This window comes from Petaurus breviceps, unplaced genomic scaffold (assembly GCF_028583685.1).
Source record: "Petaurus breviceps papuanus isolate PSGF00001 unplaced genomic scaffold, PetGlider_PUasm1.0 90459, whole genome shotgun sequence".
Classification (NCBI taxonomy): domain Eukaryota; kingdom Metazoa; phylum Chordata; class Mammalia; order Diprotodontia; family Petauridae; genus Petaurus; species Petaurus breviceps.
The window spans coordinates 563,173-588,045 of NW_027187259.1; the positions used below are offsets into that span (position 1 = coordinate 563,173).

A 24,873-nucleotide genomic window follows, 5' to 3' on the forward strand; every position below is an offset into this window, starting at 1 on the left:
GTGCTAAGCAATTAGGATACAAAGACAAGCTATGGAATCATTCCTTCTCTCCAGGGGCTTATGTTTTACTGCAGGGGACAACATATCACATTTACAAATCTATGTGGAAGAACTACAAAATAGACTCAAGGTAGTTTGGTAGGGAGCTAGTTTAGGGTTTGTTTTTACCAGAAGCTTCAGGGTAATGGGTACATTATATTGTGATATATATCACAGTGATATATATATATATATATATATATATATATATATATATATACATATATATATATATCACTGAGTAGCATGCTGCTATGAAAATAATTCATACAGCTAATTTCACCAAGCCTACTTGTTATAAAAATATCCTCTGTTTCCTTGTGCTCTTGTGAATCTTGGAGTGGGTAGCCAAAGAAGACTGTGGAATCACTCGGTCTGGTAGAGAACCTGATGAACTCTTATACATTGTTGGGCAAATACTTTCAACCTTGTCACCCATCCCTGGTGTAGTTTTAGCAGTGCTCCAGGGTCTAATGTAGGACAGGATTCCTCTTAGTAAGCAGTAATGTCAACAGCTCAGGCCTGGCCCCAGGTTATCCTCAGGCCAGAAAATCCCCTGAAAATCAGTTCATTCTATTCTACGTCCAGCATTTATAAAGTACCTACTGCTCACAGCTCACTGGTATTGGAAAAGGTATAAAATTGGATAAGATATGGTTCCTGCCTTTATCTTACAGGCTAGTAAGGGAAAATAAATTAATATGTATCACTATAATCTATCACTTTATGCTAAGTGACTCAATTGCAGAACAAAATGCCACTCAAAGTCTAAGGGAAGTTTTTTTTATTAATGTTAAATTAATGATTTAATTATTAATTAAAGGAGAAGAGAGATAGGGAAGACTTCCTAGAGGAAATAGCATTCCCTTGGGCTTCAGAAAACACATGTAGGAATTGAATGGATGCTGAGGGGAAGGCAGAGGACATTCAAGGTGTAGGAAGCAAGGTTGCCTCCATTGAGCGCTCTTCCAGGGTAGAACTTGACCCAAACTGGAGGAGATTGAAGTAGTTCCAAAATTGGCCCCTTGTGTGTAAGGTCTCTGGGATTAAGAATGATTTAGGATCAAGGTGATCGGTCCTGCTGGAGCAATCTGAAAGGACAGCCTGGACCTTAAGCCTACCCAGGCCTGGATCTGGATCCCCTGAAGTGACCCTGGAACCATCCTTTAGGGAAAGGCTTATGTGCATTATGAGGGGAAAGCTAACATTTACTAGGTACTTATTCACCCAGATTCCATCCACAGAAAAATACTTTTTGCTAATTGCAGACAACACATCTGCCCCCAGGTTACTTAGTTTAGAGGCAGTGAGAACAGACTAGAGGCAGAGAGTGTTCTAAGAAAACTCAATCAGAGTCTAAGCTCTGCCCCAAGGCCAGCTAGCCATGATGTTGGGCAAGGCACTTTCTCTCTCAGCCTCTTAGCCCGTTCTGTTTCCTCCATTTTGAAATAGGTTTAGGGTCCCCTCCAGATCTGAAATTATGTGTTTATATATGTATAGATAGATAGATGGATAGATAGATAGATGGATGGATGGATGGATGGATGGATGGATGGATGGATGGATGGATGGATAGATAGATAGATAGATAGATAGATAGATAGATAGATAGATAGATAGATGGATGGATGGATAGATAGATATGGTCCCTTGAGGATCCTTGTATTTCATTCTTGATTACAGTGGGGTTGGAAGGTCTCCAATAATTGGCTGCAATTTTCAAACAATAGTGTACAAGTGTCAGTAGTCAGTAAACATTTACCATCACCATCGTCTGTCCCTCTGATTGGGGGGTAGAGCCATGAACTGCCAAACGTCCATTAAAGAGGGACCCCAGCTCACAGTGTCTTCTCGCTCTCACCTGACTGCACTTTGGGACTTCTCTGAGTTTTCTACCAGTACCTTCCTGGACCTGCCCTCCACCTCCACCACTAGCTCCTTTTGTGTATTATCTTCCCCCATTAGCTTGGAAGCTCCTTGAGCACAAGAACTGTAATTCTTTTTTTTTCATATTAATATTTCCAGTGCTTAGCACAGTACTTGGTACATAATAGGTACTTGATAGATGTTTATTGACTTTTGGAAACTGTGCCAAGGTAGATAGAGAATTGGCATCAGAACAAGAAAGCCCTGCGTTCAAGTCTCCCGTACCTACTGGTTGTGTGACCCTGATCAGATCATTTACCCTCTTATTGCCCCAGGCATTGGCAGAAACAGTTTCTTCCCTGGGAGTTCTCTATACCCAGGAAACCACAAATGCTAGCCACAGAAATGAAGTTTTAACTAAGGCTATTGTTTCTGCACACCTCCTCAGGACTATTCTTACCTCCTTATCTAGGGGAAGCCATGCCTGTGACCAAGAAGCCAGGCAGCTCAGTGATTGCTGGCTCCATTAACCAGAATGGGTCACTACTCATCACAGCAACACACGTTGGAGCAGATACAACCCTCTCTCAAATTGTCAAGCTTGTGGAGGAAGCGCAGACATCCAAGGTGACTGGGCTGGGCTGAAGAGACTAGTGTCACCTGAGAAATTCTGCTCTAGTCCAAGTAGTGGCCTTCAAATACCTCTGTGGATGTTCTGGGTCAGAAGTCAACGCAGCAACTGATTATTGAGTGCCTTCTCTGGGCAGAGCATCATAATGGGCCCAAGGGAGGCAGGGACAGACCATGTGGTTATTGCTAATTTCTTTCACTGTTAACTTGGGGGTCCAGAAAAGACGTTTCTCCACAGTGCCAATCGTGTACTATCCTCAGAGTAAAAAAGAAAAAGAAAAAAGAGGAAAAAAGACTCAGAGTCAAATCTTTTTTTTTGTTTGTTTTTTAAAATTCCAGGCTCCCATCCAGCAGTTTGCAGACAAACTTAGTGGCTATTTTGTTCCTTTCATTGTTATTGTCTCTGTTGTTACCCTCTTGGTCTGGATCGTGATTGGATTTATTAATTTTGAAGTCGTGGAAACCTATTTTCCTGTAAGTGGTTTGTAAGAACTTAATTTTTTATTTTTTTAATTGGGAGGAAGTTTAACATTTCCTATGTCGTTTTTGTAAGTAATTGAGTTGGACTTTGTTTTAGCAGAAACTGATGTTTTGTGAAAATCTCAGATGTATATGAGGAGAGGGGGAAAGCCGGGAGTTCAAGGCTAGGGAGGCCATGTTGGGCATTCATATAGGTGTATAATGTTCCTTTGGCAAAGTAGTCTAGGAATTTTTTATTTCTAACTTCCCCCAAATCTATATTGTACTTTTAAAATTTGTGTAATCGATTTCTTTTTGAGCATTTTATCTTTATTTCCTTCCTAGTATTTTTCTTTGACAAGCTCCTAGGTGACATCTTAAGGTCTCTTTCTTGCCTTATGTATCTAATTCTATAACAGTCTTCTAGATGTATAGAAGAAGAGGCAAATGTAGCCTGTGAACCAGAAGTCTTGAGTTCGAGATGTGGCTCTACTTGGAACATAAAGTCACCCTGGAAAAATCCCTTTCCCTTTAGGGACCCATAAAATGAGTTTTGATTTGATGGTTTCTGGGGTCCCTTACATCTCTCAAATTCTGTGATTCTGTAGCTTCTGACTTCAGAGTAAGACAGTATCAGCAAGTGTTTATTGAAAACTCTAAGGCTATGAATGAATAACAGACAATTACTTTATCACATCTCTTCTGAGGGAATTGGCCTTGGTTCAGCACTGCCAGATCCTAGGTTACTTATATTTGTTTATGTTACTAGTGTTTTGTGAAATCTGAAAAGAAGAAAGATTTCTTTAAATGGTTTGGGCTGGTCAAGTACATGCTTAACCAGAAAATTTCTGGGGCATATTTTGTAAACTGTTTCTTACTAGGACATTTCTGTTGCATTTTAGGGAGGGTGAGTGAGTGTCTTTGCAGGATTTTCCTCAAAGGCCTTTTGTTTATTCACATCCTTGAGATCACCGAATGCTGCCATTTCCCTAACTAACGAAGAGACTTAGCTCCTATTACTAGATCTGCAGGGATTTTGCTGGAATTGTAGATTTGGAGCTGGAAAGGATATTAAAGATAGTTTAGTCTGACCTGCGAGTCAGTCAACAAGTATTTATTAAGCATTTCCCATGTGCCAGGCCCTGTATTAAGTGCTGGAACACCAAGAAAGACAAAGACGTGGTCTATGCCCTCACTGGAGACCCCAGAAGTATAGTGGCCTGCCCAAGGTCTCACTGTTGCTTAAGTGGCCCAATGAGGATTTGAACCCAGGGCCTCTGACTCCAAATCTACCACTTTTCCATGACACCATTGTCTCTCCTTTTACTCCAAATCCATTGTTCACTTCACTTTGGCATGTTGTCTTATAAATTATATTATAGTTCATTTTTATAGATTCCAGGGGAAGTCTCAAAAATATTGCTCATCTCTGTTGAAGATGATACTGAATCGTCCTCTTTGGCTCTTAGTGTGGAATTTTCCATCTTTAGCAGTAGCAAGGATGAAATCCTACATTTAGGAGCATGGCCGGTCTCATAGTTGACTTTGGTTTATTTATAACCAAAAAGGAAAAAATGTTTCTTTCTATATTTCTATATTTTCTCTTGTAATGAAAAATTTGTGGCCAGGTGTGTTTGTAGCCAAGTTTCCAGGTGGAATTGTGACGTCTCCTTCCCCTTGCCCCGTTCCGCACTGTGCCATGCAATAACGAGAACGTCTTCTTTCTTTGCAAGGGCTACAACAAGAGCATCTCCCGGACTGAAGTGATAATCCGATTCGCTTTCCAAGCCTCTATTACTGTGCTGTGCATAGCCTGCCCCTGTTCTCTGGGATTAGCCACTCCCACTGCTGTCATGGTGGGCACTGGCGTTGGAGCTCAGAATGGCATCCTCATCAAAGGTGGAGAGCCCCTTGAAATGGCCCACAAGGTAAGTGAAGAAGCAGGTATATCCATCTGGATCATGCAGAAACTACTTGGGCCAGAGTATGGTCATGTCATCTGCACAGAAGGCCCACCGCCATGGTGGGGCCTGGCCTGAGCTTCTTTCCTGGTCTTGTCATTCTGTGAGCCTCCATTTCCTCATCCAAGAAGATGAAGACCATGGTATTGGCTCTACTTGCCTCCCAGCGTTCTTTTGGGAGTAGTGTGCAGAGAACATTGAAGTGCTTTCTAAAGGCAAAGGGCTATCTCTGTTGTTCCTCTCCTTAGAGGAAGCTGTCTATCATACAGTCTTTGATTACAGAAAAAGCTACATTCTTGCCAGTGTGAGGATATTCTGAGGGATTAAACTCTACCTGTATACATATAAACCCTATACAGGTAGGTAGCTCCAAGCAAATGTGGGCCATTGAGCCCTGCATAGGACAGAGCTGAAACAGTGGTCAGGCCTCTTGCAGTCAGCCTCTTCAGTATTATGCCTTCTTTCTGGTTTCAGTCTGCTTCTCTTCCCACTCTAGACTGAGCTCCCCACCCTGGATAACTTCAGTGCCAATTCTTGTCTAGCTTCTAATCTGAGATTGTGTGGAACTCCCTGGCTGCCGGTGAAGCTGCTTTCTGTTCTCCACCTCTGTTTAGAGCTTCTGTTTACTCAGTGTCAATCTGCCCTTTCCAACAAGGTCCAGAGCAGGGATTTTCATCTTTGTTATTACCTGGACCCTTGGGCTATCTTGAGAAGCCTCTGGGTCCCTTCTCACAACCATGTTTTTAAAATTGTAAAGTCAAATGTGCAGAGTTACAAGGGAAATCAATTATATTGAACTAATGATGTCCCTTTTTTCCTCATCCAAATTCCAGGAATCCCTGAACTCTACCCAGGGACTCCCTGGGGTCTGTAGGAGCCAGGTTAAGAGCTCCCCTGCTCTGGTTGATTACTATGCATGTACAGTCATTAGCATAATTACATACAGTGGGGGGGGGAGGAGCAGAGATGATTTACTACAGCTCTGACTCTCTTCCTCCTCCCCAATTCTCCCTACCTTCCCATTCTCCCAAAAATAATTGAAGGGAGGCCATTTAAAAAAAACGTAAGAAGGTGGTGTTTTTTTTTTTTTACCAGAGGTGGAATTCCCCTCCTCAACACTGCAAAACTGATGATGGTAAGGAGTATCATGAAATGACATGGTGCATATGGCTTTTGCAGGTAAAGGTGGTGGTGTTTGATAAGACTGGAACCATAACCCATGGAACCCCAGTAGTGAACCAGCTGAAAGTTTTAGTGGAAAGTAGCAAAATGTCACGAAAGAAGATCCTGGCAATTGTGGGAACTGCTGAAAGTAACAGTGAGCACCCACTGGGAGCAGCAGTGACCAAGTACTGCAGACAGGTATGAAATTGGCCTTGTTTTCTACCATAGTGATCCTTCTATATTGACTTTGTGAAGTAGGATGACCTTGGGAGCATTTGATTCTGATTGTGTGTCATTTCTCTGAGCTGACACAAACAGATGGCCTAGCGAGTCATTTCTGCTCTGGGTGTGCACGGCTCTTAATTTTTTTTCTCTTCATCTTATTTCTCCTTACCCTTCACCTATGACCAGCCAGATTCTTGTTACCCAAAATATGCAGTAAAAGCAGGGAGAGGTACTAAGAACAAGGAAGATTAGTAACAGCCTGTGAGCTCCCTGAGGGCAGGGTTTCTATCTTATGTACCTCAAACGAATGAAAGAAAGAAATCTGTGGGGCACCATATTATAAAGGGTGCTCTACCACATTTGTTTTGATTTGTTTTTTAATCAATCAAGAAACATTTATTAAGTTTACTGCTTACCAGGCACTATGTACTAGGGACTGGGGATACAAAGACCAAGAATTTAAAAATCTCTATTCTTCAGAAATTTACCAGGGGAGATAAATAAATGAAGGCATTGTTGTTGCCGATTCCCCTCTGACCTTCACTGAAAATGGAACCTTGGGGGTGGCTGGCCCTGGAGTCAGGAGGACCTGAGATCAAATCTGGCCCCATACACTTAACTAGTTGTGTGACTTGGGCAAGTCACTTAACCCCAATTGCCCTGCCCTCCCCCCTTCAAAAAGCAAGGAAGCAAGAAAGAAACAAAATGGAACCTGAAATAATTAAGGATTTAACTTATGGCGCTGTACTTGAACAAATAGGAAATGATCTAATCAGTATGCATTCTTTGTATAGTGATTAGAGAATGACATTAAGAAGAAAAAATCTGTCATATTTTCCACTGATTACTCATTTGACCTTGGATGAGATACTTAACTATTAGTTCCTGCATTTTAGGAAAAAAAAATTTACGTCTCATCAGCTGCTGAATCCTTTGCAATATGTGTCTGACAATTCATAATTAAATAAAGGTTAATCTATAGGATTTATGTTGGTTCTGGCTAAATGAGGACCTTGTGATATTTAGAAGAGGTATACCACAGCCTTCTGGTTTTTGTTTTATTTTGGTTAGGATCTGGACACTGAAACCTTGGGTACCTGCACAGATTTCCAAGTTGTCCCAGGCTGTGGCATTAGCTGTAAAGTAACCAACATTGAAACCCTGCTCCATAAAAGTGACTGGCAAGTCGAGGAAAATAATCTTAAAAATGCATCCTTGATGGAACTTGATGAAAATGATGGACAGCCAGGTCATTCTTCTTTGATTATTGACGCCCAGACTCCCAGTAAGTTACTTGTCACAGTTTTTTTTAATCATTTGTAAACCATTTGACGGCAGGTAGCAGACTTTGCAACCTTGAAATTTTAAGATTAGGAACATAAACCAATTTGTTTAACTGTACCTTATTTCTTCCAAATTACCAACACACTGTCACATAATTAATTCTAAGTATACCTTAGCCATATGCTGGACCAGAATTATCTGATGGTGCATAGACTTACCAATAATTCTCATAAGTACTTTGACTCATTTGCGTGCATATTAAATATGTTTACAACTGCATTATATTTATAATACTTATGATCCCAAAATATAACCTCCATTTTTTTGCTCCATAGAGATTTTTTCTTAAAACAAAAAACAAAGCAAAAAAAAAAAAGCAGAATACCAAGCAATAACACATGATTGGATAAAAATAATGTGCTTTCTTCCTTCAGCTGCTTCAAATACTCAGAAGTACACAGTTCTCATTGGGAACCGTGAATGGATGAACAGAAACGGTCTTGTCATTAAGAATGACGTGGATAGTGCCATGATTGAGCATGAGAGGAGAGGCCGGACCGCTGTGCTGGTGGCCATCGATGGTAAAAATTTTCTGCAGCTTGGCTCTAAAACTTGGTGTTCAGAAGCAGAAATACCAGGAATCATGGAGTATACTTTGGTTGCTCTGTGTATTTTTTTTGAGAGCTTTTTAATTCTTCCTCAGAGAAGTATTTAGCAGTAACTCTGTATCAGCTATCATTTGAATGCAAAGAAAAAAGATGTTTCAATTTAGTGCTAATTCAGTTGTTCTGATTAAAGGTAATACATTTCACATAATTGAATTCTCTTGCATTTGCTTTGACTGGACCATTCTGTACTTCTTTGTCCTGTATTTGGTAGCAATGTTTAATAGGACAGAAATGACATATCACCATATTTGGATTTAGCCTGTCCATTGAGAGTGAAATGGAAGGCAATATTTTATTATAATCATGTTAGGGCTGGGATGAAGCTGCATTATACCACTTTATCTTCTAATTTAAAATGAAGCCTTAAGCAACTCATCTGCACAGTTGTGGTAATCTTCTCCTAATGTGAAATGTCCTTTTGTGTGGCTCTTATTAACTGATATGTAGGGCTATTAGCAAATGCCTATTTGAGGGAAAGGAGAGGCTCTTTTATTATCCATCTCTGTCTCCTTCCTCCTTCCATTTTTCCTGCCCTCTTCACTAACTCCTGCCTTCATCCTTGGCAACATTTTCATAAGGAAAAATAGAGGTTCGTTGTGAGCTTTGCATTATAGGCTTCAGTATGTGGCTCACAGTCATTTGACTCAATACTCCCTCCTTGATCAAGAGGGGCATCGGTTTGTTAGAATTCATTGGTGTCTGTGGGTTTGTAGACATCAGGCAGATTATTTCTTTGTGTTGGTTATGCTCTAAGTGTATTTTGTCCATGGCCATGTATTAGGTGTGTTGTGTGGGCTGATAGCCATTGCTGACACAGTGAAGCCTGAAGCAGAGCTTGCTGTTCACACACTGAAATCTATGGGCTTAGAAGTCGTTTTGATGACTGGAGACAACAGTAAAACTGCTAGGTCTATTGCCTCCCAGGTGAGTTTCAGGTGACTTTGATTCATGGAGGGGAAGGGGAAGGTGGATCTTCAGCTGTATTGCCCCCTTTTTGGCCCCTACTAGCTATTAATCCCACAGCTACCAAGCAGCATTAGCTATTTCTAGTGTTCACCCTAGCTAGCGAGAGAGAGAGTGAGAGATAATAGAGTGGTACCTAAGCAGTTGGGAAACAGCTCTTGGAACAACATTGGTTTAGACCCTGTTGGCAGTTCTTGGAGGTTTAAGTATTTGGGATGGGAGGAAAAGAAGCTTTCTGCCAAGTTCTATAGCATAGGATGTTTGTGCTACACCTAATACCTACCACTCAGTGACCAAGTCCTATCAATTCTTATTTCCCTTCAGCTTCTTCCTTTTTATCCCCACTATTGCCACCATAATACAGGCTCTCATTACCTCATGCTCAGTTGACTCTAATTGCTTCTTTGATCTCCAGTCTCTAGTTCTTCCTGTATATCATTGCCAGATTGATCTCCTTAAAACAGTACCTTGATCATGGCACTGTCTACTGAAAAAGCCTTCTATGACCCATCTGCAAGATTAAGTTCAAACTCAATGGCCATGCTGTCAAAGTCCTCCTAATAATCATCCTCCAGATGAGTAGCTGCAGAAGTATTGTATTACTGGGAGAGCACTAGAGGACTTAGAATCAGGAGACCCAGGTTCCAGTACTGGCTCTGACACTTACTTTGATGGCCGAGGGCAAATCACTTAATTGATTGGGGCCTTTTCAAAATAGAACTAATTATATGGAATTTTGTGAGCTCAGTACTTTGTAAACCTTGAATCCTTAGAGAAGCAATAGGAAGTCACAGAACCTTTATGAGCCTTAGTTTCCTCATCTTTAAAACAGGGCAGCTAAGAGGGTAGAGGCAAGACAACAGAGTAAAGTCAGGGACTCCCCTGAGAGCTCCCAAATTCCCCTCCAAATAACTTTAAAATAGCATGTCAAAAATGAATTCTGGGTCAACAGAAGCAGCAAAAGGATGGAGTGAAACAATCTTCTAGCACAGTCTAGCACAGGCTGTACCAAGGCCAAGGCAAGCTAGGAACAGGCCTTGGGGACAATTGAATCAGTAGCGGCAGCTTCCAGAGCTCTCAGCCCACAGATGGTAAGGGAGTTGGACAACTGGTCAGAAGGAGACTCCAGGAGACCCTTTGCTTTTACTCATACATGATTCCAGGTGACAGTCCTAGGGTGAGGGGGGAACACTAGAATACTAGAGCTTGCAGCTGCAGAGGAGTGGCCATCCTAGTCACAGTACCAGGGTAGAAAATAGTGCTTTTGTTCATTCACAGAACAACAGGGTAAGATAACAGTGACCTTACCTCTCCTAAGATCATACCATGTTGGAAGAACTGATAACTTATAGATCTCTAGAACTAGCTCTGAAAACAGTAGCACAAAAAACCTGAAACTTGGGACAATGCTGTCTCCCCCCAGGAATATTATAGTCAAATTCCAGAGCTCTTAGGTCAGGGAAAAAATATTGCAAGCACCCAGAAAGAAACCATTCAAATACCTTGGAGCCACAGTCAGGATAACACACAATTTAGTAGTTTACATTAAAGAACCAGAAACTTAGAGTATGATATTCTGAAGAGCAAGGGGAAGAGGATTATAACCAAGAATCACCTATCCTGGGGTGGCTAGATGGTGCAGTGAATAGAGCACTGGCCCTGGAGTCAGGAGGACCTGAGTTCAAATCCAGCCTCAGACACTTAACACAAAAAAACTAGCTGTGTGACCTTGGGCAAGTCACTTAGCCCCAAGTGCCCTACCTTCCCCCCTCCAAAGAGCAAAAATAGAATCACCTACCTAGCAAAACAATCCGTCAGGGGAAGAAGTGGATTTTCAATAAAATAGAGGACTTTCAACCACAGCTGAATAGAAAATTTGACTTTCAAATGCAAGACTCAGGAAAAGTTTAAAAAAGGTAAACAGGAGAGAGAAATCATAAGGGATTTAATTAAACTGTTCCCATTCCTATATGGAAAGATGATATTAACTCCTAAGAACTTTATCCTTATTAGGGCAGTTAGAGGGAGTATACATAGATACAAGGCACAGGTGAGTTGACTATAATGGGATGATATCTAAAAAAATAAAATTAAGGGGTGAGAAAGAGGAATGTAGTGGGAGAATGGGGAATGGAGGGGTAGAATAGGGTAAATTATCTCACATAAAAGAAGCAAGCAAGAACTTGTACAGTGGAGGGGAAGATGGAAGTATAGTGGACAAGGCTTGAACCTTACTCTCACTGGAATAACATATACACCTAGTTCATTATAGAGATCTATCTTAGCCTACAGGGAAATAAGAGGAGAATGGAGTGACAGAAGACAGGTGGATTGGGAGAGTATAGTCAGAGGCAAAACACTTTTGAGGAGGGACAGGGTGAAGACAGAGAGAGAGAGAGATAGGGGAAAATAGGATGGAGTACCATAACTGAAGAAATCTTTATAGCAGGTTTCTTTGATAAAAGCCTCATTTTTCAAATATATAGAGAACTGAGTCAAATTTATAAAAATACAAGTCATTCTCCAGTTGATAAATGGTTGAAGTATATGAACAGGCAGTTTTTAGATGAAGAAATCAAAGCTATCTATAGTTATATGAAAAAAAAATGCTCTAAATCACTATTGACTAAAGAAATGCACATTAAAATACATATCAAATTGGCTCATGTGACAGAAAAGGGAAGTGATAATTGCTGGAAGGAATGTCAGAAAATTGGGCCACTAATGCACCATTGGTGGAGTTGTGAACTGATCCAGCCATTCTGGAGAACAACTTGGAACTATGCCCAAAAGACTAAAACCATGCATATTCCCTTTGACCCAGCAATACCACTACTAGGTCTCTATCCTAGAGAGATTAAAAAAACAAGCAGAAAAGGACTTATATATACAAAAAAAAATTTCTAGCAGCTCTTTTTGTGTTGGCAAAGAACTGGAAATCAAGGGGATGCCCATCAATTGGGGAATGGCTGGACAAGTTGTGTGATTGTGATGGAAAACTATCAGCATGCTTTCAGAAAAATCTGGGAAGATTTACATGAGCTGATCTAGAGTGAAGTGAGCAGAACCAGGAGAACAGTATACACAGTAATAGTAATGTTGCATGACAATCAGCTGTGAATGTCTTAGCTATTCTCAGCAATACAAATGACCCAAGACAGTTCTTAAGAACTTATGATGAAAAAATGCTATCTAGCTCCAGAGAAAGAACTGATGAAGTCTGAATGCAGATCAAAGCATACTTTTTTTTAAACTTTGTTTTTCTTGGGTTTTTTTTTTGGTGCCTGTTTTCTTTTACGTGACTAATGTGGAAATTTGTTTTGCATGGTTGCACATGTATAACCTATACCAAACTGCTTGCCTTCTCAATGAGGGCAGAGGAGGAGTGAGAGAATCTGGAACTCAAAATTTTAATTTAAAAATTTTTTTCTTTTTTATTAATTTGTTTATTTACTTTTAGTTTACAACATTCAGTTCCACGGCCCCTCGAGTTTCAAATTTTCTCCCTCCCCCCTTCCCCCCCGCCATGGTGGCAGGTAGTCAAATATAGGATCTACAGATACCTTCACATTAAACATTAGTCAGGTTGTAAAGAAGGATTATAACCAATGGAATGTTCAGTGGGAAAGAGGAAACAAAACAAAACAAGAAAAAGGAGAGCAAGTAGTTTGCTTCAATCTGCATTCAGACTCTATAGTTCTTTTCTCTGGATGTGGACATCTCTTTCAATCATGAGTTTGTTGGAGTTGTCTTCTAACCTTACATTGCTGAGGGGAGCCCAGTCTGTCAGAGTTGGTCATCACACATATGTTGTATCTATAGCTGTGTACAGATTTCTCCTGGTTCTGCTCTTCTCACTCAGCATCAGTTTATATAAGTCTCTCCAGGTTATTATGAAGTCTGTCTGCTCATTTCTTATAGCACAATAGTATTCCATTACATTTATATACCACAACTTGTTCAGCCATTCCCCAATTGATGGACATCCCCTTGATTTCCAATTCTTTGCCACCGCAAAAAGAGCTGCTATAAATATTTTTGTGCATACGAGTCCTCCTCCCACTTCTCTGATCTCTTTGGGATACAGCCCTAGAAGTGGTATTGCTAGGTCAAAGGGTATGCACTTATTTATAGCCCTTTGGGTATAGTGGAACTCAAATTTTTTCTAAATGTTAAATTTGAAAAATATATTAATAATAATTTCCTTTAAAAATAACAGAATAAGATGGGGTACCTAGGTGGTACAGTGGATAGAATGTAGGGCCTGGAATCAGGAAGACTCATCTTCATGAATTCAAATTTGATCTCAGATACTTACAAGCTGTGTGACCCTGGGCAAGTCACTTAACCCTGTTTGCCTCGCTTCCTCATTTGTAAAATGAGCAGGAGAAGTAAAGGGCAAGCCACTCCAGTATTTTTGCCAAGAAAACCCTGTATGGGGTCATGGAGAATAAGACTTAGCTAAAAAACAACTGACCAACAACTAAAATGAATACAGAAACAGTGTGTACTTCCCAAGGATTTTGTGATGCCTTCCACAATGTACTGGAATCATTTCTACCTCCAGAGCTTTTCTGGGGCTCTTCTCCTGTACTCAGGAAGAGCTTCTCTTCTCTTAGTTTTGTTTTTCACCTCTGCAAATTCCTCTCCCCTTCCCCTTCAGTGCCTTGCTCAATCCCCTGTTCCTCTGTGAAACTCCCCATAAACACTCTAGCTCACACAGATCTCTCCTTTTCTAAACCTCTCAGGGCATTTATTTTGTCCTCTCCATTTTGAGCTAGGCCTAAATTCTGAACTAGATGGTAAACTCCTTCCTTCTACTCTTTTCCCCCTCCTAAAGTGCCTAATATCATGCTGGTTGAATTAAAGAAATGTTTCTTGAATTGAATTGGGTTTTTTTCCCCTAGGTGGGCATTAAGAAAGTTTTTGCTGAAGTCCTTCCTTCTCACAAGGTTGCTAAGGTGAAGCAGCTACAAGAGGAGGGAAAGCGGGTAGCAATGGTGGGAGACGGGATCAATGACTCCCCAGCACTAGCTATGGCTAATGTTGGAATTGCCATCGGCACTGGCACAGATGTCGCCATTGAAGCTGCTGATGTGGTTCTAATAAGGGTAAGTCATGTGACTAGACCTTTTTGGAAAGCTGACTCGGCAGATTGGTAGCAGTCTCCCCAAAGATGTTGAGAAATCTGGCTACTTCCCTATTGAGACAGTTTCCTCATCTTTAAAATAGAGATTAAAAAAAGCTATTTTCTTACATGAGATAGCATGTGTGAAGTGCTCTGCAAACCGTAAAGCACTATGTGGGTGTCCGATGCTGTTGTTATATCATCATTCTTCTTTTGTGCTGCCCAGCACTGAAAAGGTGACAGACAGTTCAGGGTCTGGACTTTGGGAAGTCTTTACTAGCTATTCTACCTTTCTCTAATTTAAATGAAAGAGGTAAATTAGATGGAAGATAAAGCACCTTTCTCCTTCCTACATACCAAGAGTTCAGGAAGTTTCCATGTTTAGAGTTTATGACACTTCCAAAGTCCAACATTTGTTCCCGTTTATTGTCAACATAAACTTCAGTAGAGAATGTTTGGTGCTAGATACAGAGGGGAGATATGACAGACAAAGAAGATTCCTTGTCACTTTCCCATCTCCTTTAAATATATATTTTTTAAATTTTGTTGATGCCTTTTGTTTTCATACCACAGTTGTTTCCCCACCCTATTGAAGCTTTTTGGGGAACAAAGAAAAACATTTAAGCAAAATTTATAGACCTAGCAACTAGATGTGACAATGTCCTCTATTCCATTGTCAGATTAATCTTCCTCAAGTGCAGATCTGACCATGTTACATTCACTTTCAATAAACTCCAGTGGTTCTGTGTCACCCCCAGTGTCAGTATAAAATTCTCTGTTTGGCATTCAAAGCTCTTTACAACCTGGCCTCCTCCTACCTTTCCAGCCTTCTTATAACTTACTCTCTTCCATATACTGCAATCCAGTGATACCTGCCTTCTTGCTGTTCCCAGCTCTTGGATTTTCAGTGGCTCTCTCTCATGCCTAGAATGCACCCCCTCCTCATCTCTGTCTCCTGGCTTCCCTGGCCTCCTTCAAACTCCAACTAAAATCCCATCTTTTTGGGAGAACTCTTTACTAATCTCTCTTAATGCTAGTCTGTTGATTATCTCCAATTTATCATATGTGTATGTGTATTTTTAAAAATTTATTTATTTACTTTTAGTTTATAACATTCAGTTGCACAGTCCCTTGAGTTTCAATGTGTATGTGTATTTCAATAATACTTGTTTTCAGATTGTCTCCCCCATTAGACTGGGGGCTCCTTGAGCAGGGACTGTCTTTTGCCTTTCTTTGCATCCCCAGTAACTAGCACAGTGCCTGGCACATAGTAGGTACTTAATAAATGTTTATCAGCTGACTACCTTATATTGTATACCAGATTCCACATCTGTAGTCTCCCAACTTTCTGCTGTGTGTTTCAAGTCCAGGATTGTTGACTTCAGTTCATCAGAGTTCAACTATCTTTTCATGTTCTTTTGTCTGTTATTATAGTCATGTTTATTATTCTCCTGATTTAGCTTACTTTGATCTGTACCAGTTTGTATACATGTCTTATCATGTTGCTCTGAGCTCCTCATATTCATTGTTTCTTATAGAAAAATATTTCATTATATTTATATACTACAGTTTGTTCAGACACTCCCCATTTTATTTCTGGGTTTATTTGTTTTTTTGCTGCCACAAAAAACTTCCACTAATATTTTGGTAAAATGAAACCCCTTCTGTCTTTAATCTCCTTTTGTCCATTTAAAAAAATCGTTTAATATTTTGTTTCATCTTCATATCCTGCACATTGCAAAGGTTTCCTTCTAATAAAATTCCACTATTCTTAAAAAAATTATCTGAAGCTTGTTATAATGGGAATTGACCTATACAACAAGGTACAAACCTAAGGAAATTTCCACAGCCTTGGGAAAATTTTCTAAAAACCAGTTTGCATTTCCAAAACTGACCTTCAGATTTGTAATGAATGACCCTATCATGAGGGAGTCATCATTTTCCATATGTGTGGAAACCAAACTCAACAGTTATAAGTGAAGCTAGATTCTCTTCTTCATGTTCCAAATGCTTCTATTTTCAGAATGATCTGCTGGATGTGGTAGCAAGTATTGACTTATCAAGAAAGACCGTCAAAAGAATAAGAATCAATTTTGTCTTCGCTCTGATATATAATCTGCTTGGAATCCCCATCGCTGCTGGTATGAAGCCTTTAAGCACTACTGTTTTCATTCCTCAGAAGGGGATAGAGTTTGGATTTCTAGAATGGTTTTCAGGATATAGTCATTGGGTGTGACTTTCTCGTGTGGTAGAAGGTTATTCAACAGAACCAATAATTTCCAGCAAAGCACTGAGTCACTTTACTATTTTAGGAATGAAGAGCATTTGGGTCTCCTTCACTTTAGGCAAATTAATTCAAAAGGGCAAACTGCTAGTTATAAGACACAAAAAGAAGGAAGCCCTAGGGCATTGATATAGAACTTATTAAGAAGAATTTGAATACCTACTATGTGCAGGGCCCTTTATTAGAGACTGGGGAGGCAGGTGGACCCCATCTGCTGTCTGTGGCCTCATGTTCTCCATTTGGAAAGACAAAATGGAAATAAACAAGTACATGAAATCAACTACAGACCAGTTTATCCACCAAGTACAAGAACCAGAAATAGGGGATATAGAGTAGAACAAATGAATACTCTGAGCTAAATGGAATTAATTAGAAAAAATAAAGCTTCCTGGGGAAGGTGAGCTTTGATTCAGGGATTGAGGGAGATGAGGAATTTGTTGCTGTTGTCTCCTTACTAGATTCTAAGCTCTTTGGGAGCTTATCACAGTGTCTGGTCCATACCAGACACTTAATAAGTGCTTACTGAGATCTGAGATCAAATGCCTTCACATTTATACCACCTCCCTCCCCCACCCCATGTTGAGCCCATGGTAGTCACTCAATAAATACTTGTTAAGATTGAGGGACTTGGACTGAAGGAGGAAAAAACATCTAGATAGGGGAATGACATGAGGAAAGTCATGGATGTCAAAACTAGCACATTTTTGGGCAGAGTAGCTTAGCTAAGCACAGAGGGGCCGTTGGAGTAACAAAATGTGAGGTGGGATGCTAGAAAGCTTTGAATGTTAGCCTAAGGACTTCTACTAGACCTACTCACAAAGGCCACAGTCAACAGAAGGGAGTCCCAAAGTAGTGATAGAATGCCAGAGAATACCCCCCCATCCCCAGTACAGGACCAAGATATGACCCCAAATCTTAGTAGTAATCAAGTATTAGGAGGGGATTGCATGTATCACTTCTCCCCTTTCTTAGTGCTACCCTTTAGGAGAATTTAACTCATTTGGTTGAACACTTTGGAAACCATTAAGTTGTCCTCTATAATGTTTCCTTTAAAATGTACCATTTCCATCAACAACTATGGGACATGAAAAGAAGTAGAAGGCATGGTCTCGAGTTTGTGCTCTTGGGGAAGCAAGACAAATACATGAAAGACAACTAGAACAAGCTGAGGATAATGTAGTGCTACATAGAATGCTGAGGGACAGCAGGCAAAGCCATACCCTGTAGAGAGGGAGGCAAGTCACTACTCGTTGGACACGTCTTAGCAGCTCCAGGCATTGCCGTAGACTCAGAGCCCCAACCCAAGGCCACGATTGTTTTCTTCACACCCTTTGGTTTGGTTTGGCTGGAGATTCAGAGCCCTGACCCAAGGCTGTGTTTGTTTTCTAGGTGTCTTTATGCCCATTGGTTTGGTTTTGCAGCCCTGGATGGGATCTGCAGCCATGGCTGCCTCATCAGTTTCAGTGGTGCTTTCTTCATTGTTGCTCAAACTGTAAGTGTTCTCCCTAAACCATTTTGTGTGTCATAGACCCCTTTGGACGTCTGGTGAAGCCTATGGGCCTCTTCTCACAGTGATATTTTCAAATGAATACAATATAATATATAAGATTACAAAGAAAATAAGTTACATTGAAAAATAGTTATTAACAAGTGCATGAACCTCTGCCCTAAACCCATAGTCACTAGTCTGTCTTGATAGGTTTTGAAATTGAGATCATAAGCGTCCAAAGTTTTGATTAAAAGGGAGCCCATAACTGTCCCCACAGGCAGCTAATATATAACAACCACTAACACTGAGACAGGGGGCAACCAGTTCCTTCTCAGGACCAGAATTCATAGGAAGTAGAATTTTCCATTGTAATCATGACAAGATTCACATGATCAACTTTGAAACCTGAATATTTCTGGTCTACCTCCCTTGCAGTGACCCCCAAGAAACATTCCTTCCTGGGAAAGTGGCTCTGTTTCATTTTTGTCTTGTTTATAACATCTGTCATACCTACTTGGCCTAAGATAAGGAATTTGAAAATAAGAGCTGTGGCCTTTTAGCGCCACATCAGTTGAGCAGGGGGACTCCCTTGGCAGCCTGAAAGGTACAGATTGTGGGTCCCAGGTGCTGAAGATCCAGAAGAGAAGTGCCTGGTGGAAAGAATAAGAGTTTCTCTTTAAAGTCAGGTGAGAACATAACAGTTTGCTAAGGCTGGCGCCTGGAGAGGACCACCTTTCTGTCCCTTCTCTGGTGGGCTGTAGCCCCTGAATCTTCTAGCCACATCTACCCAGGTGTAAAACAGATATTAGGCCCCAGGTACTCATCAGGTAGAATGTGTCATTGAACTACAGTGTGTGGTGACAGTTTTGTCCTTCCTACCCCTGCCATTTTAATGGAAGCATATAGAAACGTATTTTAAAGGTAAAAAATGAACCATCTACTGTACACACTTTTTGTTACTATATAAGTATGTATGTAGCTCAGCTATGTATTGCTGTAACATTTATCCCATGCACATTTATTTGTTCTGATATTTTAAACTAAATTGTACTTTTCTGTGTTTCTAGTTATAAGAAACCTATTTATGAGAAGTGTGAACTTCGACCTCACTACCAGGTAGGCCGGAAGAGTCCTTCAGAAGTTAGCGTTCACATCGGCCTTGACGACACCTCCAGAGACTCTCCCAAGCTAGGTTTGCTGGACCAGATAGTTAATTACAGCAGAGCGTCCATTAACTCCCTGCTCTCAGATAAACGGTCCCTGAACAGCATTGTTCTGAGTGAGCCAGACAAACACTCACTCCTGGTTGGCGATTTCCGGGATGATGATGACACATCATTGTGAAAAAACCCAGCCACTGCTGCTGGCCAGACCTCGCTGTGCACTGATGGAGCTGAGGTTTAGGAAGTAATCTTAGTGTTGTAAAAAATCATGTCGCAAGGATTTGGGGTTGGTCTTGTGTTCTGAGACATCTGTGGTCGGGGCAGGGGAGAAGGGTGGGGCAGGGAGGGAGGTGGGTTTGTCTTGTGAGAAAAGTGTCTTTTCAGCATATCAACTTTGAAGCTATTTGTGTCTGGTTTCAATGATCTTCAGTATTTTTTTTAATAACTTGAGAGAGTCGAGCAGCAGTGGAGACCCACATAGGCCTCTTAGTATTACTGTCAACTGACTATTCAGATGGTTTGGGGATTTGATGAGGCACCCCTTCCCCCCCTCAGGTAGCTTAGGAAGAATATATCTTTCAGGAGATGGGCACTGAGGGGGTGGTGGCCAACAGCTGCTTTCATGGTTGTATAACCTGCCTCCCTGCAAGGCCTTAACAGTGACTCTCACAGCAAAGCACAAGGCCTGGAAAACTGGGCAGAATCAAGGAAGGGAAGCAGTTGAAGCCATTTGTGGGATACTAGCTGTGCCTTATTTGCATATTTTCCTCCAGGAATCTTTACCTTCTAAGCTGTTGGCACCCAGCTTCTGGTGAGGCAGAGCATTTCTCATTCTCAAGTGAGCTACACTGGCTTGGCAAGGGTTAACATAACTGACAGACTTTTTTTTTTTTTTTTACTAGTTCTCTTTTGCTCTTGCTTCCTAGCCCTCTGGGTCGAATGAACTGAAAGGACATTGAAGGTTTCTTTGTCTTACCACACTCCCATGCTTCTTTTTTTCCAAAGATATCAGTTAGTTCTGATTTCAATGTTAACCCTGCCCTGTACAAATGTGATTCATGGATTGAACTGAGATCAGCTCCAAGGAGCCACTCTCGGTAAAATCTCTATTACCAGCATCTGTTTTAGCCTTGTCTTCATTGAATTTTCCCACAGATTAACACTACCATATATATACACACATATATGTATATACTATATATATTTCCTATACCTTGAGCTTTTTAGTATGTATTGGTATTTATCGTTGGATAGATTATCAAATATCTTTTAGTGCTTGAAGTAACCTTTCCAAGTTATTTTAAATGAATGTCAATAATTGCTTTTATTTTTAAAATTTTTTTTCCATAAATTAAAATGTACAAGTTAGTCTTTACCTAGTTATACTTATGAACAGACTGTATACTGTTTCCCTCTAGTTTGAGATGCTTATACTTCATAGTTTCATGTAGAAGGTAGATTTAGAGGCTTGTTCCCTCTCCCATATGGGCTTAGAATTTCCCCTGTTAACATGATTTCAAATGAGGAAGTGGGTGGAAGGTTTCCATCTGTATAACTACTTATGTGTCTTTGTTATTTGCAGGGTATTGTTTTTGTAGAGACTACACATGAGAAGAATCCATAAACAAATGCTCAGTTTTTTGATCCAGTTATTTAAATGTTTCAACTTGAGGGAGATTTTATAGCTAAGACAACCTTTTGGAACTGGATCCAAAAGCAGCCTAAAGGGGAAACATCATTCATTCATTCTCACTTCCTCTTCCCTTCCCCACATAAAACCAGACCTTTCATATGTCATTTAGTAGTATCTTTCTGGATTCAGAGGAAGTCTGATTTGTTTCTTATGATCAAGAGACAGACAGAGCTGAAAGTTTCGCTGAAGGTACTGTTGGTCTAGAAGGGCAAACTCATTTTAGGGAAAGATGAATGAGCTTGTGTGTCTCAAGTCTTATTCTAGCCTCCTCCTGATGCCATCTTCCATACATCTAGGTTTAGTTGTAAGGTTTCTTGACCTATTTCCATAGCTTTTTGTGCCATCCTTTATTTCCAGAGGTTGCTTCTAAGAAAAAGCAGCAAAGATGGCAAATACAAATTTTTTCTTCTTCAGCACTCCAGAAGCAAATTTTTTTTTTCAAAGAAAGCAGTGTCTTTCCTGAAGAGATTTGGTCATAGCCAGTGAGTATTTCCAGTGCTGTCACTGTCTATGAAATTGTCTTTCGGAGCTGGTGGCCACGCTCTGGGTTTGCTGCGCTGAGAAAGAATAACATAATTTCAGAATTGCGGCTTCGTTGTGGCGACAGAAAACTTGTTGTTCAGGAATGAATCTTGCTTTACACCCACAGCCACATTTTGGCTCTCTTCCGTATGTCTCTTCTGCAAGGCAAGGCTTCACACTGGGTTGTGGAGGGGAACAAAAATATTGCTTACAGCTTGTAGCAAGAGTTGCAAGAACATATATATTTTTTATATTCAAAATTCAAATGGATTTATATTTGTTTCTGATATTTGAAGTTTATTTGTTCTATCTATTTCTTGCATCCATTTAACAGACCATGCATGTTGAGTCTAAGGATAACAAGTGCCCTTTGGTACCCAGTACTCATTTACACTGAAATATAGGGTGCTTCTAGTCTTAAATGTCTGGAGATGCCTTTTGAATGTAGAAGCCTACAATCTAGCTAATGCGTTTAGTGTTGTAGAACAGACCAAGGAAATGTGGCTGTCTATTGTGAAAACAAGATTGTCTTCCTCACCTCCCAAACTATATGTGTATTGTGATTTAGTAGCAACCTCTTAGAAAGTTAAACCTGCTGCTTTGTGAACAAATGATTTTATTTTACAAAAGTCTCCAGTTCACATGTACAGAATGCTCAAAGTAGCACTAGATGAAATGTTTCTAGTAGTATATATGTGCAAACTTTTTTCTGTACACATTTTGTGATGAAACAGCTTGCAATCAAAGGGTTTTAAATTGTTATAGGAAATCATTTTAATTACTTCTAGTTCAATAGCTTGTATTAGATTGATTGTTTTTCTTAATATTTATTTTACTGTGTTTTGTCATTCTCTGTAGGTGAGAAATGTTCATGATTTGTTTACTCTACAATCCTACATTGAACAATGTTGTGCAATGCCTGTCTCTCATACTGTTCTGTAGCTCATTTGCTCTCTTTGGTCTATTTTTTTCATATGCATGTAATTGAACATATTTCTGCCAAGTATGTGCCTTCAACTTTGTAATTACAGTGTTGTCAAGATATATCATTCAGTGCCTCTTTTGTGAAATGTTCTCGCCATCACCACTAGCTCTTTAATGACTTAAATACACATAACATTGGGAGGGCCCTGTTCCCTAAAAGCTAGAGCACTCCTAGGGTCGGGGTTACATTTGCAGGCATTAGTAAATACTGCTATTCCTCACAGGTCGAAAGGCAGATGTTGCTCTGCAAGATGGTGTTTAAGATTTCTTTTGGTCTTCATTTAAATTGCACAATATCTAGTATTTCTCTTGAAGTTTACATTTTTTCTTTCACAATCCCATGAGGTAGTGAGAGCAAGTGTTGTTATTATCAACATTTTACCCATCAGAAAATGGTGATTCAGGGAGAGGTGACTTTCCTAGGCATACAACTAGTAACTTCATGCTGCCCTATCTGTATCTCTACATACCCCATTACTGGTGGTAAGAAGCTAATTACTTGAGTGTCCTTTGGGATTCCAACTCAGCAAATAAGCTGATAAACCTTTAATACTCTCTGTGTTCTTGAATTCTCATATACAAACATTAAGTATTTCCAGTGTACAAGGAAGCATGGCCCTATGGAGGGGGTGCTGGACTCAGAGAAAGAAAGGACTGGGTTCCATTCCTGCCTCTGACTCTTATTAGCTGTGTGACCTTGGCCAAGTCCGGTAACCTAGCAATGGAGCAGGCAACCCCCTAGGACTTATCTACTCAAATGTAAAAGGGTTGTAAGCTGCCTTGGTAGAAGGAGTCTCCATGCTGAAAGCTCCCCATCTTGAGAAAACCAAAGATCTTTCTGTATATATGCATATGTGCAGGGAATTGTGCTACATCCTGGAAGTACAAAGTCAAAAATGAAATAGTTCCTAGCTTCAAGGAACATGCACTCTACCAAGATAGGTGGAGATGCATGTATATAAAGAATCAGAATGCTCATTTGAGGAAGGACAGAACACCAAGAACTAGAGGGGTTCAGTGGGGTTGGGGTCGGGCTCAGTGGGGCCCTCCCCAAGGAGAGGCCACCTGAGCTGAGCCTTAAAGGAAAATAAAGATTGAGATGGGGGAGATGAGGAAGGTGTCCATTCCAGACACAGGGGAACGTTTGGGCAGGTGCCCAGAGGTGGCAGTTGCCATGTCAAGATCAGGGAACCTGCTAATTGTCCACACTGTCTGGTAAGTGGAGCAATGTGAAAAACTGCTAAAAAGGGAGCTTGGAGCCAGATTGTAGAGGGCGCTGAACACTTGGCTGAGGAGTTCTGTTTTGTTTTATTTTATTCTAGAGAAGAATAGACAGCTACTGAATGTGATTGAGTAGGAGAGTTACACAGTAAACATTTCTTTATTAAGTGCCTGGTATTGTGCTGAGCACTGGGAATACAAAGAAAGGCAGTCCCTACTCACAAAGTAATGGAGAAGACAACATAGAAACCACTCTGCAAACAACCTCTATGCAGGATAAATTGGAGATAATCAGCAGAGGGAAGGCGCTGGAATTAAAGGGGATCGGGAAAGGCCTCCTATAGAAGATTGGATGTTAGCTGGGATTTGAAGGAGAGAGGGAACCCAGGAGGTGGAGGTGGGGAAGTAGAGCATTCCAGGCACAGGGGACGGCCAGTGAAAATGCCCAGATTCAAGAGAGAGCTTCTTGTGTGAGGAACAGCAAGGAGGCCACCATCACTGGAAATCAGGAGCATCAGGTATGGGAAGGGCAGGGGGGCAGGTTATGAGGGGCTTTTGAGCTGGGGGAGGTGACATGGCCAGACCTGTGCTTTAGGAAGATCACTTTGTCAGCTGCGTGAGGGATCAGCAGGAGTGCAAAGAAACTTGAGGCAGGGAGACCAGCCACCAGGCTGTTGCAATAGTCTAAGCCTGAAGTGATGAGAACCTGCAGCAAGGTAGTAGCAGTGTCACAGAAGAGAAGGGTGCATGTGACCCATGTTACAAAGCTAAAATCACCAGGTCTTAGCAACAGATTGGGAGAGTGAAGAGTTGAGGATGGCACCTAGATTGGGAACCTGGCCCACTGGGAAGATGATCGTGCCCTCAACAGTAATAGTTGTTGAGGAGGTAGGACTGACAAGACCTGGCACTTGATTGGATATGAAATGTGAGGAAGAGTGAAGATTTGACAGTGACTCTGAGATCAAAAACCTGGGTGATGAGAATGGTGGTGGTGTCTTTCACAAAAATAAGGAAATTTGGAACAAGGCTGGGTTTCAGGGGAAAGGTCATGAGTTCTGTTTTTAGGTCTCTTGAGTTGTAGTTGCTTGTGAGGTATCCATGTGGAGATGTCCAATTGGTAGTTCCAA

At 40.8% G+C, this 24,873-nt stretch overlaps 1 protein-coding gene across 4 annotated transcripts in view; it reads left to right on the forward strand.

Annotated features, from left to right (window-relative positions):
* ATP7A (ATPase copper transporting alpha) overlaps positions 1 to 22,582 on the forward strand; it is a 121,367-nt gene extending 98,785 nt beyond the window's left edge. For all 4 annotated transcript variants that reach the window (XM_069062502.1, XM_069062500.1, XM_069062499.1 and 1 more), the window contains 11 exons: positions 2,378 to 2,532; positions 2,875 to 3,009; positions 4,728 to 4,922; positions 6,135 to 6,317; positions 7,416 to 7,629; positions 8,063 to 8,209; positions 9,078 to 9,220; positions 14,167 to 14,370; positions 16,411 to 16,528; positions 18,061 to 18,163; positions 19,228 to 22,582. In XM_069062502.1, coding sequence (XP_068918603.1) covers positions 2,378 to 2,532; positions 2,875 to 3,009; positions 4,728 to 4,922; positions 6,135 to 6,317; positions 7,416 to 7,629; positions 8,063 to 8,209; positions 9,078 to 9,220; positions 14,167 to 14,370; positions 16,411 to 16,528; positions 18,061 to 18,163; positions 19,228 to 19,504 — 1,874 coding nt within the window. In that variant the 3' untranslated portion in view covers positions 19,505 to 22,582. The remainder of the gene's footprint in view (positions 1 to 2,377; positions 2,533 to 2,874; positions 3,010 to 4,727; positions 4,923 to 6,134; positions 6,318 to 7,415; positions 7,630 to 8,062; positions 8,210 to 9,077; positions 9,221 to 14,166; positions 14,371 to 16,410; positions 16,529 to 18,060; positions 18,164 to 19,227) is intronic.
* The last annotated feature ends 2,291 nt before the right edge of the window (positions 22,583 to 24,873 follow it).